The sequence below is a fragment of the Salvelinus alpinus genome, chromosome 9, assembly GCF_045679555.1.
Source record: "Salvelinus alpinus chromosome 9, SLU_Salpinus.1, whole genome shotgun sequence".
Taxonomy (NCBI): domain Eukaryota; kingdom Metazoa; phylum Chordata; class Actinopteri; order Salmoniformes; family Salmonidae; genus Salvelinus; species Salvelinus alpinus.
Genome location: NC_092094.1, coordinates 4,721,074 through 4,737,515, shown reverse-complemented (window position 1 = coordinate 4,737,515; position 16,442 = coordinate 4,721,074). Strand labels below are relative to the sequence as shown.

Sequence of the window (16,442 nt, the reverse complement as noted above, 5' to 3'; positions counted from 1 at the left end):
AGGGTTCAGGAAGTGACCTGTGACAAAATACATAAATGGATATATTTTACCATGGCTATTCCACACACAAACGGTCTACTTCAATTACCTCCATCCAGTAAGTATCCAGACTGGATACAAAGGTAGCAAAGATATCAAACAAACAATGGTTAAATCAAATCAAATTTATTTATAAAGCCCTTCTTACATCAGCTGATATCTCAAAGTGCTGTACAGAAACCCAGCCTAAAACCCCAAACAGCAAGCAATGCAGGAGTGTAGAAGCACGGTGGCTAGGAAAAACTCCCTAGAAAGGCCAGAACCTAGGAAGAAACCTAGAGAGGAACCAGGCTACGAGGGGTGGCCGTCCTCTTCTGGCTGTGCCGGGTGGAGATTAGAACAGAACATGGCCAAGATGTTCAAATGTTCATAGATGACCAAGATTAGAACAGAACATGGCCAAGATGTTCAAATGTTCATAGATTACCAATATTAGAACAGAACATGGTCAAGATGTTCAAATGTTCATAGATGACCAACAGGGTCAAATAATAATAAGTGTGCTAATATGTCCAACAACCCTCTTCTCTCCAAGGACCAGGACAAATACCAGTTTGGAAAGAGCAAGATCTTCTTCAGGGCGGGTCAGGTGGCCTATCTAGAGAAGCTACGTTCTGATAAACTGAAGAAGGCGTGTGTTCGTATCCAGAAGACCATCAGATGTTGGCTGGCCAGGAAGAGGTATCTCCGTATGAGACAAGCTGCCATCACCATACAGAAAAACACACGGGGTTACCAGGCGCGCTGGTGAGTGGAGAGACTACAACCTCACAGGGTTTCCACCGACAATTATTATATACCTTCCGGACAGGGAAAGCCAGGGAATGTAAATCAATTTACGTACAGTATCGGATCATTATTTTTCTGTAATTTGACCCCACATTGCTTTACCCACTGTGTGTAGGTTTCCACTAGTTCCCACAACCACATAGTCAAAATTGGCTATATTGGAAAAATTCATAAAAAAAACAAAATGTAGAGTCAGGCATAAGGTTAGCAGTGTGGTTAGGGTTACGTTTAAAATCACATTTTAAGAAGAGAAATTGTAGAAATAGGTATGGTTTATGACTGTGGCTGTGGTACCTAGTGAAGACCCTGTATGTGTGTCATCAACATTCTAATTTGTAGACCTGAAAAGTCCTGGAATTAGTCATGTCTAAAGAGTGGGCACCCTGATCATTAATAGAGTCAGAAATCTGACCTCACCTCACCTCTCTCTCTCTGTCTCTCCTTCTCTCCTCTCTTGTCTCTCTCTCTCCTCTCTTGTCTCTCTCTCTCCGCTCTTGTCTCTCTCCTTTCTCTCTCAACCTCGCTCGCGCTCTACCTCTCTCCTTTCGCTCTTTCCCTCGCTCTCTCTCCCTCGCTCTCTCTCCCTCGCTCTCACCCTCGCTCTCTCACCCTCTCTCTCCTCTCTCTTGCTCCTCTCTCTCGCTCCCTCTTTCACCCTCTCTCTTTTCTTTCTGCCCTCTCTCGCTCACCTTCTCTCTCTCTCTCACCTTCTCTCTCTCGCTCTCTCCCTCTTTCTCTCTCCTCTCGCTCTCTCTCCTCTCTCTTGCCTTCTTTCTTCTCTCTTGCCTTCTCTCTCTCACCCTCTCTCTCTCCTCTCTCTTGCCCTCTTTCCTCTCTCTCTCTCTCCTCTCTTGCCCTCTCTCCCTCTCTCTCTCTCCTCTCTTGCCCTCTCTCCCCCTCTCTCTCTCCTCCCTCAGTCTGGTAGTGTTCCTGAGGAGGACCAGAGCAGCGGTTATCATCCAGAAGAACCAGCGTATGTTAGTGGCCAGGAGACGCTACCAGCAGCAGAGGTCTGCATCCATCACCATGCAGCGTCTGCTACGGGCCTACCAGGCCAGACAGACCTACCGCAAGGTATCCAACACACACCTGCTCCAAACATCCAAACACAGTTCTCTACACACTGTCGATTATTCAGGGGGTCGTGTTCATTCGGGGGTCGTGTTCATTCGGGGGTCGTGTTCATTCAGGGGTCGTGTTCATTCAGGGGGTCGTGTTCATTCAGGGGGTCGTGTTCATTCAGGGGGTCGTGTTCATTCGGGGGTCGTGTTCATTCGGGGGTCGTGTTCATTCGGGGGTCGTGTTCATTCGGGGGTCGTGTTCATTCAGGGGTCGTGTTCATTCAGGGGGTCGTGTTCATTCAGGGGGTCGTGTTCATTCAGGGGGTCGTGTTCATTCAGGGGGTCGTGTTCATTCAGGGGGTCGTGTTCATTCAGGGGGTCGTGTTCATTCAGGGGGTCGTGTTCATTCAGGGGGTCGTGTTCATTCAGGGGGTCGTGTTCATTCAGGGGGTCGTGTTCATTCAGGGGGTCGTGTTCATTCAGGGGGTCGTGTTCATTCAGGGGGTCGTGTTCATTCAGGGGGTCGTGTTCATCCGGGGGTCGTGTTCAATCGGGGGTCGTGTTCAATCGGGGGTCGTGTTCAATCAGGGGGTCGTTGTTCATTCGGGGGTCGTGTTCATCCGGGGGTCGTGTTCAATCAGGGGTCGTGTTCATCCGGGGGTCGTGTTCATCCGGGGGTCGTGTTCATCCGGGGGTCGTGTTCATCCGGGGGTCGTGTTCATCCGGGGGTCGTGTTCATCCGGGGGTCGTGTTCAATCGGGGGTCGTGTTCAATCGGGGGTCGTGTTCAATCAGGGGGTCGTGTTCAATCAGGGGGTCGTGTTCAATCAGGGGGTCGTGTTCATTCGGGGGTCGTGTTCATTCGGGGGTCGTGTTCAATCGGGGGTCGTGTTCAATCGGGGGTCGTGTTCATTCGGGGGGTCGTGTTCATTCGGGGGTCGTGTTCATTCAGGGGTCGTGTTCATTCAGGGGGTCGTGTTCATTCAGGGGGTCGTGTTCATTCAGGGGGTCGTGTTCATTCAGGGGGTCGTGTTCATTCGGGGGTCGTGTTCATTCGGGGGTCGTGTTCATTCGGGGGTCGTGTTCATTCAGGGGGTCGTGTTCATTCAGGGGGTCGTGTTCATTCAGGGGGTCGTGTTCATTCAGGGGGTCGTGTTCATTCAGGGGGTCGTGTTCATTCAGGGGGTCGTGTTCATTCAGGGGGTCGTGTTCATTCAGGGGGTCGTGTTCATTCAGGGGTCGTGTTCATCCGGGGGTCGTGTTCATCCGGGGGTCGTGTTCATCCGGGGGTCGTGTTCATCCGGGGGTCGTGTTCATCCGGGGGTCGTGTTCATCCGGGGGTCGTGTTCAATCGGGGGTCGTGTTCAATCGGGGGTCGTGTTCAATCAGGGGGTCGTGTTCAATCAGGGGGTCGTGTTCAATCAGGGGGTCGTGTTCAATCAGGGGGTCGTGTTCATTCGGGGGTCGTGTTCATTCGGGGGTCGTGTTCAATCGGGGGTCGTGTTCAATCGGGGGTCGTGTTCATTCGGGGGTCGTGTTCATTCGGGGGTCGTGTTCATTCAGGGGGTCGTGTTCATTCAGGGGGTCGTGTTCATTCAGGGGGTCGTGTTCATTCAGGGGGTCGTGTTCATTCGGGGGTCGTGTTCATTCGGGGGTCGTGTTCATTCGGGGGTCGTGTTCATTCAGGGGGTCGTGTTCATTCAGGGGGTCGTGTTCATTCAGGGGGTCGTGTTCATTCAGGGGGTCGTGTTCATTCAGGGGGTCGTGTTCATTCAGGGGGTCGTGTTCATTCAGGGGGTCGTGTTCATTCAGGGGGTCGTGTTCATTCAGGGGGTCGTGTTCATTCAGGGGTCGTGTTCAATCAGGGGGTCGTGTTCATTCGGGGGTCGTGTTCATTCAGGGGGTCGTGTTCATTCAGGGGGTCGTGTTCATTCAGGGGGTCGTGTTCATCCGGGGGTCGTGTTCAATCGGGGGTCGTGTTCAATCCGGGGGTCGTGTTCAATCGGGGGTCGTGTTCAATCGGGGGTCGTGTTCATTCGGGGGTCGTGTTCAATCAGGGGTCGTGTTCAATCAGGGGTCGTGTTCAATCAGGGGGTCGTGTTCATCCGGGGGTCGTGTTCATCCGGGGGTCGTGTTCATCCGGGGGTCGTGTTCATCGTGTTCAAGGGGGTCGTGTTCAATCGGGGGTCGTGTTCAATCGGGGGTCGTGTTCACTCGGGGGTCGTGTTCAATCAGGGGGTCGTGTTCAATCAGGGGGTCGTGTTCAATCAGGGGGTCGTGTTCATTCGGGGGTCGTGTTCATTCGGGGGTCGTGTTCAATCGGGGGTCGTGTTCAATCGGGGGTCGTGTTCATCCGGGGGTCGTGTTCATCCGGGGGTCGTGTTCATCCGGGGGTCGTGTTCATCCGGGGGTCGTGTTCATTCGGGGGTCGTGTGCATTCGGGGGTCGTGTGCATTCGGGGGTCGTGTGCATTCAGGGGTCGTGTGCATTCAGGGGTCATGTGCATTAGGGCAGAACAACGTTTCTACTTGGTTCAGATAGTACCTCCCTGTATCAGACAGTTTTCTTGTGTGTAGAACCCACTGAAACACGACTCCGATCTACAACAGGGATTTTGTATTTATATAGCCCTTTTCCAGGTGCTTTACATAGTAAGCAAGGAAACTCACCTCAACCACCATTCTCTGCTTCCCCCAGCTGCTGTACGAACACAAGGTTCTCACCATCCAGAGGTGGGTGAGGGGCTGGCTGGCCAGGCGGAGGTGCAGACGGTCCCTGAGGGCCGTGGTTTATCTCCAGAGCTGTGTGAGACGAGTGGCTGCCAGGAGGGAGCTGAGGAAGCTACGGGTGGAGGCGCGCTCTGTAGAACACTTCAAGACGCTCAACGTGGGCATGGAGAACAAGATCATGCAATTGCAGAGGAAGGTGGACGAACAGGTGAGAAACGGCACTTCCTGTATGAACGTAGTCACTTCCTGTGTAGACGTAGTCACTTCCTGCGTCGAAATCCACCTATGTGGAAAGCTACAAATAATACTACTACTACATTTAAACGAACAAGTGAGACCAGGCAGTCAGGTTTCATGTTTATTTTGAGTAATGAATATTTTGGAAATCTTACTCTTTTGAGACACGCACTACTGTCTCCTTAGAAATATCTGTTTACTTCAGTATTGACCCCAGTTGAAAACAGGACATTGTTTCATGAGGTAATGCTGGTTGTTTGTCACATGTAAACCCTCAGTGTGTGTCCCCCCCTCCCTCATGCAGCACAAGGAGAACAGAGAGCTCAGTGAGAGGTTGCGTACTGTGGAGAGGTCCCGGGCAGTGGAGAGCGAGAGACTGGGGAGAGAGGTGGAGCGACTGCGCGTGGCAGAGGAGGAGAGCAGAGTTAAAGCAGACGGGGTACCCTCCCTCCTGGAACAGCTGTCATTCCTCCGTCAGGAATTGGAGACTACCAGGGAGGAGAAAGAGGCCATACAGGAGGAGGCTAGGGCATACAGGGCGGACACTGAGAAGGTAACACAACTGCTGCATTCACCTACTAACGTAGACCTAATATGGTCGTTTCTCCAAAGTGACTAAGAAAACTGTCAACAGTGTCACTGACGAGTTATTTTAGGAATGGAACTTTCCAAGCATGATGTTCCTCTACTGAGCCAAGGAGACAAGTGTCCACTAACGTGTTTCCCTCTTCCTGCCACTAGGTGGTGTCAGAGTTGAATGAGAACAACAGCTTGTTGATAACAGAGAAAGACAATATGAATCAGCTGATCCAGGAACAGAGACAACAGATAGCAGGTACAGTGGGTCATGTTCATGATGGCACACAGTTTAAAAAAAAAAACTTTTGCAATGGAAAACATAAACAAACACTTTCCGTTTTGCCTCTCCCTTTTTTCTCTCTGTTGTCTTCCATTTGTTGCCTAATGAACACTTCCCCGTTCCCTTTGTCCAGAGAGCAAGGCTAAAGACGGTATGCAGCTGGAGAGTGACCTCCGTGAGGAGCGTGACCACTACCAGAGTCTGCTGAGTGAATACACACACCTAAAAGAGAGACACGCCGACCTGAAAGAAGAGATGACTATCAGTGTGGTAAGATGAGTTAATGGAGGAGCATTATAGATCTTGGAGACTAGACGTTTAATTCATATGCAGCGGGTGTTGGAATGCTGTTATCCATCTCATACTGACATTCAAAGCTATTTATCCTACGTTTTATCCTAGCATTTTTGGATTAGTCATCTCTATAATATACCGACCTTGGTTTGGTTTGGCAGTGAAAGTGACACTGCCGCTTTCCTAGCTTGCTAGCCTGGATTTCAGTGGCTAAACCACTGCATACATTAGGTCTATATGAAAATAACGTATTGGTTTGGGGCTTCGGCTACCTATCTAACCTCCCATGCCGTGCTGTCTAACCAGATCACCAATAAACCAGGCCACCGGAGAACAGACTCCAACTACAGCAGCAATGAGTCTGAGGGAACTCCCAGCTCTGGATTCGCGGAGGGAAGAAACAGCTCCGTGAAAACTCCCAGCTCAACACGCAGCTCCTCGGGGTTCACCGAGTCGGAGACGAGATCTCTACGAGGAGACGTAAGGAACTCAAACATAAACATACGATCATCATCGTTGAGGTTTACGTGGATGCTCACCATCACCCATAGTTTCCACAACATCAGAGTGATGAACAAGGCTCAGGAGTATGATAGCACAAGGCTTCCACCCTCATAGTCCCACGCAGGATGCTTTGCTCTCCCGTAGAATTAGCTCAGTCTTATTTTTGGATGAACTAAAACACATGTTTTCTGTTGTTGTTATTGTTGTTCAGGACGCGTCGCACCAGGACGCGGTTGACATGTCAGTCCTGTTGAAGCTGCAGAGGAGAGTCACCGAGCTGGAGCAGGACAAACAGACACTGCAGAGACACCTGGATAAGCGGGAGGAGGCACAACAAGACCAGGTCCAAAATGCAGAGAAGCAAAAGACTGCGGGGAGAGCTGAGCTAGACCTGGAGGCTCTGAAAGTAATGACATTTCATAAATTATTACTGCACAGTTACATTTGACCATGTCTTAGTTAATATCTGGTCACTTCTGTATATGTAGAGTTGTTCTGAACTCTCTCTCTTCAGCGCCAGGAGCTGGAGTCGGAGAACAAGAGGCTGAAGACAAACCTGGCGGACCTGCGTCAGTCTCTAGCTACAGTCTCCAACCCCGGGGGTAAGACCTCCACTAGCAGCCCCGGGGGTAAGACCAACCCCGGGGCTAAGACCAACCCCGGGGCTAAGACCTCCACCAGCAGCCCCGGGCCGGGCTCCGCTCCCTACACCGTGCTCCTTGAACAGCTCAACTCCTCCAACGAGGAGCTGGAGGTCAGGAAGGAGGAGGTGCTGCTCCTCCGCTCACACCTGGTCCGCCAGGAGGTGCTCAAACACAACAAGGTAGGAGGAGAGGAGGAAGTAGTCCCAAACGGTACCCTAATTCCCTATGTAGTGCACTGGTCCCTGGTCTAAAGGAGTGCACTATATAGGGAATAGGGTTCTATAGGGCCCTGGTCTAAAGTTGTGCACTATATAGGGAATAGGGTTCTATAGGGCTCTGGTCTAAAGTAGTGCACTATATAGGGAATAGGGTTCTATAGGGCTCTGGTCTAAAGTAGTGCACTACATAGGGAATAGGGTTCTATAGGGCCCTGGTCTAAAGTAGTACACTATATAGGGAATATGGTTCTATAGGGCTCTGGTCTAAAGTAGTGCACTATAATAGGGAATAGGGTTCTATAGGGCCCTGGTCTAAAGTAGTGCACTATAATAGGGAATAGGGTTCTATAGGGCTCTGGTCTAAAGTAGTGCACTATAATAGGGAATAGGGTTCTATAGGGCTCTGGTCTAAAGTAGTGCACTATATATAGGAAATAGGGTGCCATTTGGGACACTTCCCTACTATCAGCTAGTTTGAGCTAGGCAAATGCCGAGCAGAATCCCTCACCTTGATCACGTAATGAGTAGTTATTCGGGAGGTGAATTGTAGATCAGTGACTCTGCGCTGTCCGACTGGAAAAACGAACTAACATTCTGATTTACAAATACGTAGTACTTGTGTACTGTTTTGAATGTGTTTTTCTCTACACTGGCAGTACTTGACACCCTTTCCTTTTGGTAGGAAGCGTATGGAGAGATGCATAAGATGATTCATCTTGGTGAAACTCCACCCAAAGAGGCTGATGGGTAAACACTTTTCAACTCACCACACCCCTTCTGGATCCTTTTACATTGATTGACTGCTGACGTCTTGGTTTATCTTGTTTTTTAGTTAGTTGACTTGATATTGGTTTACCGTTTCTCCTCTGTTTGCGTCAGATCCACTCCTGACTATCACAAGTTGAACGAGGATGGAGAGCTGTGGCTGGCTTACGACGGGTTGAAGGAGACCAACAGGTGAGCTGAGGGATAGCAAGAGGAATGTGTTCAAGGTTTTCTAAGGCAATACAATGGAACAAGATAAGAAAAAAATTCTGATAATGAATATCTCTCTCTCTCTCTCTCTGTCTCTCTCTCTCTGTCTCTCTCTCTCTGTCTCTCTCTCTGTCTCTCTCTGTCTCTATCTCTCTCTCTGTCTCTCTCTCTGTCTCTCTGTCTCTGTCTCTCTCTGTCTCTCTGTCTCTGTCTCTCTCTCTGTCTCTCTGTCTCTGTCTCTCTCTCTGTCTCTCTCTCTGTCTCTCTCTCTGTCTCTCTCTCTCTCTGTCTATTATGTTTCTCTCTCTCTATTATGCTTCTCCCCCTCCCTCCTCCCAGCTTGTTGGTGTCTCAGCTGCAGGTGCAGGACAAGAGGCACGAGGAGGAGGTGGAGGAGCTGAAAGAGGAGGTGCTCAGGGTAAAAGAGGAGAACAGGCAGCAGCAACAGTTCCTCTCCCAGAGCCTCCTCCTCCCCCAGGAGGCCCGCATCGAGGCCAGCCTGCACCACGAGATCACACGCCTTACCAGCGACAACCTGGTAGGTACCAGCCAGGGCTGCGTTCAGCAGGGTACGACGTTGTGGAACGTTCAGATGTAAATAGGTTCTGTTCGACTCTCTGACATGTATAATAAGGTCAATTCAGTACTCTACTTCTATCTTACAGGACCTGATGGAGCAGCAAGAGAAACAGGACAAGATGATCCGCAAACTAAAAAAACAGCTCAAAGTCTACGTCAAGAGGGTAGAAGAATACGAAGGTATTCACACAGTTTATAATGCATTAATATAAGCTATAAATAATAGTGGTCCTAAAATAGATCCCAGTGGAACCCCCTATCTCCAGAGTTTTCTTCTTTGAAGTGTCCATTAGTTGATTATCACGTATAATATATACTGATTTCATTTCTACAATACTCTCTCTTTCTCTCTCTCTCTCTCTCTCGTTCTTTCTTTCTTTCTCTCTCCCCCCTCCCCCCCCGGCCGTTGGTCTCATTAGCTAGCGGTCAGATGGAGAGGGTGGCTCCAGGTCCAGAGCCTCGCTCTCCTGTTGGTATCACCCGGAAGGAGAGGGACTTCCAAGGCATGCTGGAGTACCGGAGGGGGGATGAGAGCAAACTACTGAAGAGTCTGGTTGTGGGTAGGTACTGCGTGTTTCCCTGTTATTTTGCAGCAAATATTTATTTTACATATTTCCCTATTGAGTTGTGTTTCCAATAGTGGAAAAAGTAAATGTTTATAACAAGTAAAAGGCATACATAGATATATCAATCAATCCTTGTCAGAGCTGAAGCCTTGAGGTGTGGCTGCTAACTGGGCTGTGCTAACTGGGCTGTGCTAACTGGGCTGTGCTAACTGGGCTGTGCTAACTGGGCTGTGCTAACTGGGCTGTGCTAACCGGGCTGTGCTAACCGTGCTGTGCTAACCGTGCTGTGCTAACCGTGCTGTGCTAACCGTGCTGTGCTAACCGTGCTGTGCTAACCGTGCTGTGCTAACCGTGCTGTGCTAACCGTGCTGTGCTAACTGTGCTATGCTAAGGCGGCAGGTAACCTAGCGGTTAAGAGCGTTAAGCCGACCTAGGTGGAAAATATGCAAATGTGCCCTTGAGCATTGCACTTAACCTTAATTGCTCCTGTAAGTCTCTCTGGATCAGAGCGTCTGGTAAATGACTAAACTGTTGTTGTTTTTTAAGGATGTTAACTGTGTTGATCCTTAGAGCTGAAGCCTCGCGGTGTGGCGGTTAACTTCCTCCCTGGTCTGCCGGCCTACATCCTGTTTATGTGTCTGAGACATGCTGACTACTCTAATGATGACCAGAGAGTCAGCATCCTGCTCAACTCTACCATCAACAGCATCAAGGGAGTCCTCAAGGTACAGCGTTCGCATCAAGGGAGTCCCCGAGGTACAGCGTTATGATCAAGGGAGTCCCCGAGGTACAGCGTTATGATCAAGGGAGTCCCCGAGGTACAGCGTTATGATCAAGGGAGTCCCCGAGGTACAGCGTTATGATCAAGGGAGTCCCCGAGGTACAGCGTTATGATCAAGGGAGTCCCCGAGGTACAGCGTTATGATCAAGGGAGTCCCCGAGGTACAGCGTTATGATCAAGGGAGTCCCCGAGGTACAGCGTTAGCATCAAGGGAGTCCCCGAGGTACAGCGTTAGCATCAAGGGAGTCCCCGAGGTACAGCGTTAGCATCAAGGGAGTCCCCGAGGTACAGCGTTAGCATCAAGGGAGTCCCCGAGGTACAGCGTTAGCATCAAGGGAGTCCCCGAGGTGCAGCGTTAGCATCAAGGGAGTCCCCGAGGTACAGCGTTAGCATCAAGGGAGTCCCCGAGGTACAGCGTTAGCATCAAGGGAGTCCCCGAGGTACAGCGTTAGCATCAAGGGAGTCCCCGAGGTACAGCCTTAGCATCAAGGGAGTCCCCGAGGTACAGCGTTAGCATCAAGGGAGTCCCCGAGGTACAGCGTTAGCATCAAGGGAGTCCCCGAGGTGCAGCGTTAGCATCAAGGGTGTCCATCAAGGTGGATTTGGATTTTGATAGGCCTATGCTATTGTATGCTTATGGATTTCAGTGTGTTGAATTATGAGGGCGGCAGGTAGCCTAGCGGTTAGAGGGGTCGGCCAGTAACCGAAAGGTCCCTGGTTCGAGTACCCGAGCCGTCAAGGTGGAAATCTGTCCATGTGCCCTTGAGCAAGGCACTTCACCCTAATTTTCTCCAGGGTTACTGTACCACTATGACTGACCTGTAAAACAACACATTACACTGCACCTATCCAGTGGATGTGACAATAAAACGTTAAATTAAATGTGAGCTTGAACATGACATCACATACTGAGGAGGTCAAGTTCAGTTGACCCATTGTAAAGTCCCGCCCCCTGAGTTACTGTTGTTTTTGGTTTTTTCAGAGGCGAGGAGATGACTTTGAGACTGTGTCTTTCTGGCTGGCCAACACCTGCCGGTTCCTACACTGCCTGAAGCAGTACAGTGGAGAGGAGGTAGGCTGGAGAGGATTAGTCTCTCATATGACAGTTATTGCTCGACTGATTTGAACACCTTAATCCACAGCTACCAAAGCACACTGTTTGCTTAGCAAGTACCGCTTCCTCCTGAGTCGGCTCCAACCCTCTAAATATTCCGTAGCACAAAATGGAGACACTTCAAGTTGTGGAATGAGTTTCACAGATGCCCGTCTTCTACACACACACACACACACACACACACACATACACGATGTAGTGCTAGTGTTCTGAGATTAGGATGGAAACACAAACCCCTGTGTTAACTGCTTTACAACCTTACCTGTAACTGCGGGTTGACCTCTGTTTATAACCATCTCCTGTAGGCGTTTGTAAAGAACAACACTCCGCGGCAGAATGAGCACTGCTTGTGTAACTTTGACCTGTCAGAGTACCGTCAGGTCCTCAGTGACCTGGCCATCCAGAACTACCAGCAGCTGGTCAGATGCATGGAGGAGGCCCTGCAGCCTATGATAGGTGAGGAGACATTTAGCAGACGCTCTTATGCAGAGCCACTTACATTCAGTGTATTCAACTAAAGTAAGCTAATTAACCACATAATATGATCCGATGAGCAATGCTAGTGAGAGTGAGCAATGCTAGTGAGAGTGAGCAATGCTAGTGAGAGTGAGCAATGCTAGTGAGAGTGAGCAATGCTAGTGAGAGTGAGCAATGCTACCGACAACGAGCAATGCTACCGACAACGAGCAATGCTAGCGACAACGAGTAATGCTAGCGACAACGAGCAATGCTAGCGACAATGAGTAATGCTAGCGAGAGTAAAGGATTAACAAGTACAGTAGTGACACTTCTGAAATAACAATGCAAGGAAGAGTAGCACTACTCACACAGTCCAAATGAGAAACAACAACAAAACAACTTAACAAACAAGTGACATTTTATTGTCCAACAATATCCCAGTTCCGGGTATGCTGGAGCATGAGAACTTCCAGGGAGTTCTGGGGTCTAAACCCACGGGCCTACGGAAGAGGACGTCCAGTTTCCCCGGAGAGGCTGTTTACACGGTGGACAGCATCCTACAGCAACTCGGTCTCGTCCACGCTACCCTGATTCAGCATGACGTCGACCCCGAGCTCATCAAACAGGTGTGTGTGTGTTGAGGAGTAAACTCTTGAGACAAATCTAGATTTGATGTTCCATAGGGATGGATTGTTGAACCTCTGTTCTTTCTAGTTGATATGTTATCTCCCAGGGGGGGAGGCAGCAGTTCTAGTTGATATGTTATCTCCCAGGGGGGGAGGCAGCAGTTCTAGTTGATATGTTATCTCCCAGGGGGGGAGGCAGCAGTTCTAGTTTATATGTTATCTCCCAGGGGGGAGGCAGCAGTTCTAGTTGATATGTTATCTCCCAGGGGGGGAGGCAGCAGTTCTAGTTGATATGTTATCTCCCAGGGGGGGAGGCAGCAGTTCTAGTTTATATGTTATCTCCCAGGGGGGAGGCAGCAGTTCTAGTTTATATGCTGTATGTTATATGTTATCTCCCAGGGGGGGAGGCAGCAGTTCTAGTTTATATGTTATCTCCCAGGGGGGGAGGCAGCAGTTCTACTTGATATGTTATCTCCCAGGGGGGGAGGCAGCAGTTCTAGTTTATATGCTGTATGTTATATGTTATCTCCCAGGGGGGGAGGCAGCAGTTCTAGTTTATATGTTATCTCCCAGGGTGGGAGGCAGCAGTTCTAGTTGATATGCTGTATGTTATCTCCCAGGGGGGGAGGCAGCAGTTCTAGTTTATATGTTATCTCCCAGGGGGGAGGCAGCAGTTCTAGCTGATATGTTATCTTCCAGGGGGGGAGGCAGCAGTTCTAGCTGATATGTTATCTCCCAGGGGGGGAGGCAGCAGTTCTAGTTGATATGTTATCTCCCAGGGGGGGAGGCAGCAGTTCTAGTTGATATGTTATCTCCCAGGGGGGGAGGCAGCAGTTCTAGTTGATATGTTATCTCCCAGGGGGGGAGGCAGCAGTTCTAGTTGATATGTTATCTCCCAGGGGGGGAGGCAGCAGTTCTAGTTGATATGTTATCTCCCAGGGGGGGAGGCAGCAGTTCTAGCTGATATGTTATCTCCCAGGGGGGGAGGCAGCAGTTCTAGCTGATATGTTATCTCCCAGGGGGGAGGCAGCAGTTCTAGTTGATATGTTATCTCCCAGGGGGGAGGCAGCAGTTCTAGCTGATATGTTATCTCCCAGGGGGGAGGCAACAGTTATAGTTGATATGCTATATGTTATCTCCCGGGGGGAGGCAACAGTTATAGTTGATATGCTGTATGTTATCTCCCAGGGGGGAGGCAACAGTTATAGTTGATATGCTGTATGTTATCTCCCGGGGGGAGGCAACAGTTATAGTTGATATGCTATATGTTATATGTTATCTCCCAGGGGGGAGGCAGCAGTTCTAGTTGATATGTTATCTCCCAGGGGGGAGGCAACAGTTCTTGTTGATATGCTATATGTTATATGTTATCTCCTAGGGGGGAGGCAGCAGTTCTAGTTGGTATGTTATATGTTATCTCCCAGGGGGTGAGGCAGCAGTTCTAGTTGATATGCTATATGTTATCTCCCAGGGGGTGAGGCAGCAGTTCTAGTTGATATGTTATATGTTATCTCCCAGGGGGTGAAGCAGCAGTTGTAGTTGATATGCTGTATGTTATATGTTATCTCCCAGGGGGTGAGGTAGCAGTTGTAGTTGATATGCTATATGTTATATGTTATCTCCCAGGGGGTGAGGCAGCAGTTCTACATCATCTGTTCTGTCACTCTCAACAACCTGCTGCTGAGGAAGGACATGTGCTCCTGGAGTAAAGGACTGCAGATCAGGTACAGCCCTTTGACATGTTTTCACCCACAAATATTTCTATAGAAGCTAAAGGGTTATAGGTCCCAAGAATGATACCTGGGAAAACACTCATTGTACACTGTGTTAAAAGAATAAAAAATAAAATAAGATTTACTTGTTAGAGGACTGACTATTTGTTCTGATATGATTGAGACAGATGTATTTTGAAACGTTAATCTGTTTGTCACAAAGTGGTTGTCTGTCCTCTGTACTGTGTTTTTTGATAACTGTAAAAAGGCCTTTTTATAAATACAGTACATTGGGATTGATTGGTTTCTCTCTAGGCACAACAAGTGACAGCTGGGGGAGAGGGGGCTGTCAGACTGTGGAGTTAAAGAGAGATGGGTTAGGGGTTAGCAGTGTCTCCTTTAACTTGGGGGGGGTGGGTGTCTCTCTCTAGGTATAATGTGTGGCAGCTGGAGGAGTGGCTGGAGGAGAGGGGGCTGTCAGACTGCAGAGCTAACTGGGGGGGGGGGGGGTGTGTCTCTCTCTAGGTATAATGTGTGGCAGCTGGAGGAGTGGCTGGAGGAGAGGGGGCTGTCAGACTGCAGAGCTAACTGGGGGGGGGGGGGTCTCTCTCTAGGTATAATGTGTGGCAGCTGGAGGAGTGGCTGGAGGAGAGGGGGCTGTCAGACTGTGGAGTTAAAGAGATATGGGTTAGGGTTAGCAGTGTCTCCTTTAACTTGGCGGGGGTGGGTGTCTCTCTCTAGGTATAATGTGTGGCAGCTGGAGGAGTGGCTGGAGGAGAGGGGGCTGTCAGACTGCGGAGCTAAAGAGATGCTGGAGCCGCTGATCCAGGCTGCTCAGTTACTACAGGTCAAGAAGAAGACTGAGGAGGACGCGCAGGCTATCTGCACCATGTGCTCTGCCCTCACCACAGTACAGGTAGGTTAATCTAGGTGCCACGAGAGTTTACATAGCCTGGTTCCAGATCTGTTTGTACTGGCCTTTCCAATTCAGACTGGAGTTGACTATACAGCACACACAGATCTGAGATCAGGCTACAGTATACAGAGTAGTAGTAACCGGTAATATTTCTTCCTTTACAAAAAAATTATAATTTTGTGCCATGTGATCTCGTCTATTGATAATTTCTCATGATTTTGTTCATTTCTGTTTTTCTCTCGTCAGATTGTGAAAGTGCTAAGCTTGTACACCCCGGTGATTGAATTTGAGGAACGGGTTTCAATATCCTTCATTAGAATCATACAGGTAAGGAGCTTGTGTCTGCTTGTCTCTGTGTATACTTTGCTCTCTCGCTCTCCTTTTATATAATGTCACTATGTTATTGAGTTGTTCTCTCTCTCTCTCTCTCTCTGTCACCCTCAGGCCCTGTTGAAAGGCCGCGTTGAGTCATCGCTGCTACTTATGGACGCCAAGAAGATATTCTCTGTGACATTTCCCTTCACCCACTCCCCGCTGGCTCTGGAAACCATTCAGATCCCTAGCAGTCTGAATCTAGGATTCCTCACACGGGTCTAACCCCTCCCCGCTGGCTCTGGAAACCATTCAGATCCCTAGCAGTCTGAATCTAGGATTCCTCACACGGGTCTAACCCCTCCCCCCTGGCTCTGGAAACCAATCAGATCCCTAGCAGTCTGAATCTAGGATTCCTCACACGGGTCTAACCCCTCGCCCCTGGCTCTGGAAACCAATCAGACCAATCAGATCCCTAGTGTATCCTTCTATCCTCCCTCCTTGAAGTCATCTCTGATTTTACACATAGTTGGACAGGTTTGATTTACTTCAAGGAAGGGAGGAAGAAATTCGAACGGCGCCCAGGAATTCTCCCCCAATGGGCCTGAGGGAACTATATGATTCACCAAAGATGCCTGACCATTCATGTTTTACAAATGCCTTGGAAAAAGTCAGTCCGTTTTTATAACGTTGTCCTGACTACTTACAATAGAAACAAGGGATATTGGAGACGCTTTGTAATAATGTGATGTATTTGGCAAGAGATAAATTATATTATAATAAATAATGAATCTTTTAGCAATAGTTACAGTATACTCCGTGTTTCCCCTATATGTATGCGCTGTCAAATCGTGGAAGAATTTTCAGGATGGAAAAACGCTTTCAGCGTAAACTTAAATTAGATATAAAGTATGTAGAAAAGATAATGACGTGATATATATATATTTTTTAAATGCGATCATCTTTGAGAACTAACAATCACCAAGATGAGAACTAGACAGTCAGAGAGAATCTAAAATTCCCGAAAAT

At 49.1% G+C, this 16,442-nt stretch overlaps 1 protein-coding gene across 1 annotated transcript in view; it reads left to right on the top strand.

Moving 5' to 3' along the window:
- LOC139584186 (unconventional myosin-Va-like) overlaps positions 1–16,217 on the top strand; it is a 42,462-nt gene extending 26,245 nt beyond the window's left edge. The window contains exons 19-40 of the mRNA XM_071415742.1: positions 575–786; positions 1,746–1,902; positions 4,586–4,825; positions 5,159–5,407; positions 5,596–5,689; positions 5,847–5,983; positions 6,314–6,487; positions 6,723–6,917; positions 7,026–7,334; positions 8,056–8,120; positions 8,253–8,330; positions 8,688–8,886; positions 9,014–9,107; positions 9,347–9,487; positions 10,064–10,218; positions 11,257–11,346; positions 11,694–11,844; positions 12,289–12,473; positions 14,100–14,197; positions 14,927–15,101; positions 15,348–15,428; positions 15,546–16,217. Coding sequence (XP_071271843.1) covers positions 575–786; positions 1,746–1,902; positions 4,586–4,825; positions 5,159–5,407; positions 5,596–5,689; positions 5,847–5,983; positions 6,314–6,487; positions 6,723–6,917; positions 7,026–7,334; positions 8,056–8,120; positions 8,253–8,330; positions 8,688–8,886; positions 9,014–9,107; positions 9,347–9,487; positions 10,064–10,218; positions 11,257–11,346; positions 11,694–11,844; positions 12,289–12,473; positions 14,100–14,197; positions 14,927–15,101; positions 15,348–15,428; positions 15,546–15,698 — 3,432 coding nt within the window. The 3' untranslated portion in view covers positions 15,699–16,217. The remainder of the gene's footprint in view (positions 1–574; positions 787–1,745; positions 1,903–4,585; positions 4,826–5,158; positions 5,408–5,595; positions 5,690–5,846; positions 5,984–6,313; positions 6,488–6,722; positions 6,918–7,025; positions 7,335–8,055; positions 8,121–8,252; positions 8,331–8,687; positions 8,887–9,013; positions 9,108–9,346; positions 9,488–10,063; positions 10,219–11,256; positions 11,347–11,693; positions 11,845–12,288; positions 12,474–14,099; positions 14,198–14,926; positions 15,102–15,347; positions 15,429–15,545) is intronic.
- The last annotated feature ends 225 nt before the right edge of the window (positions 16,218–16,442 follow it).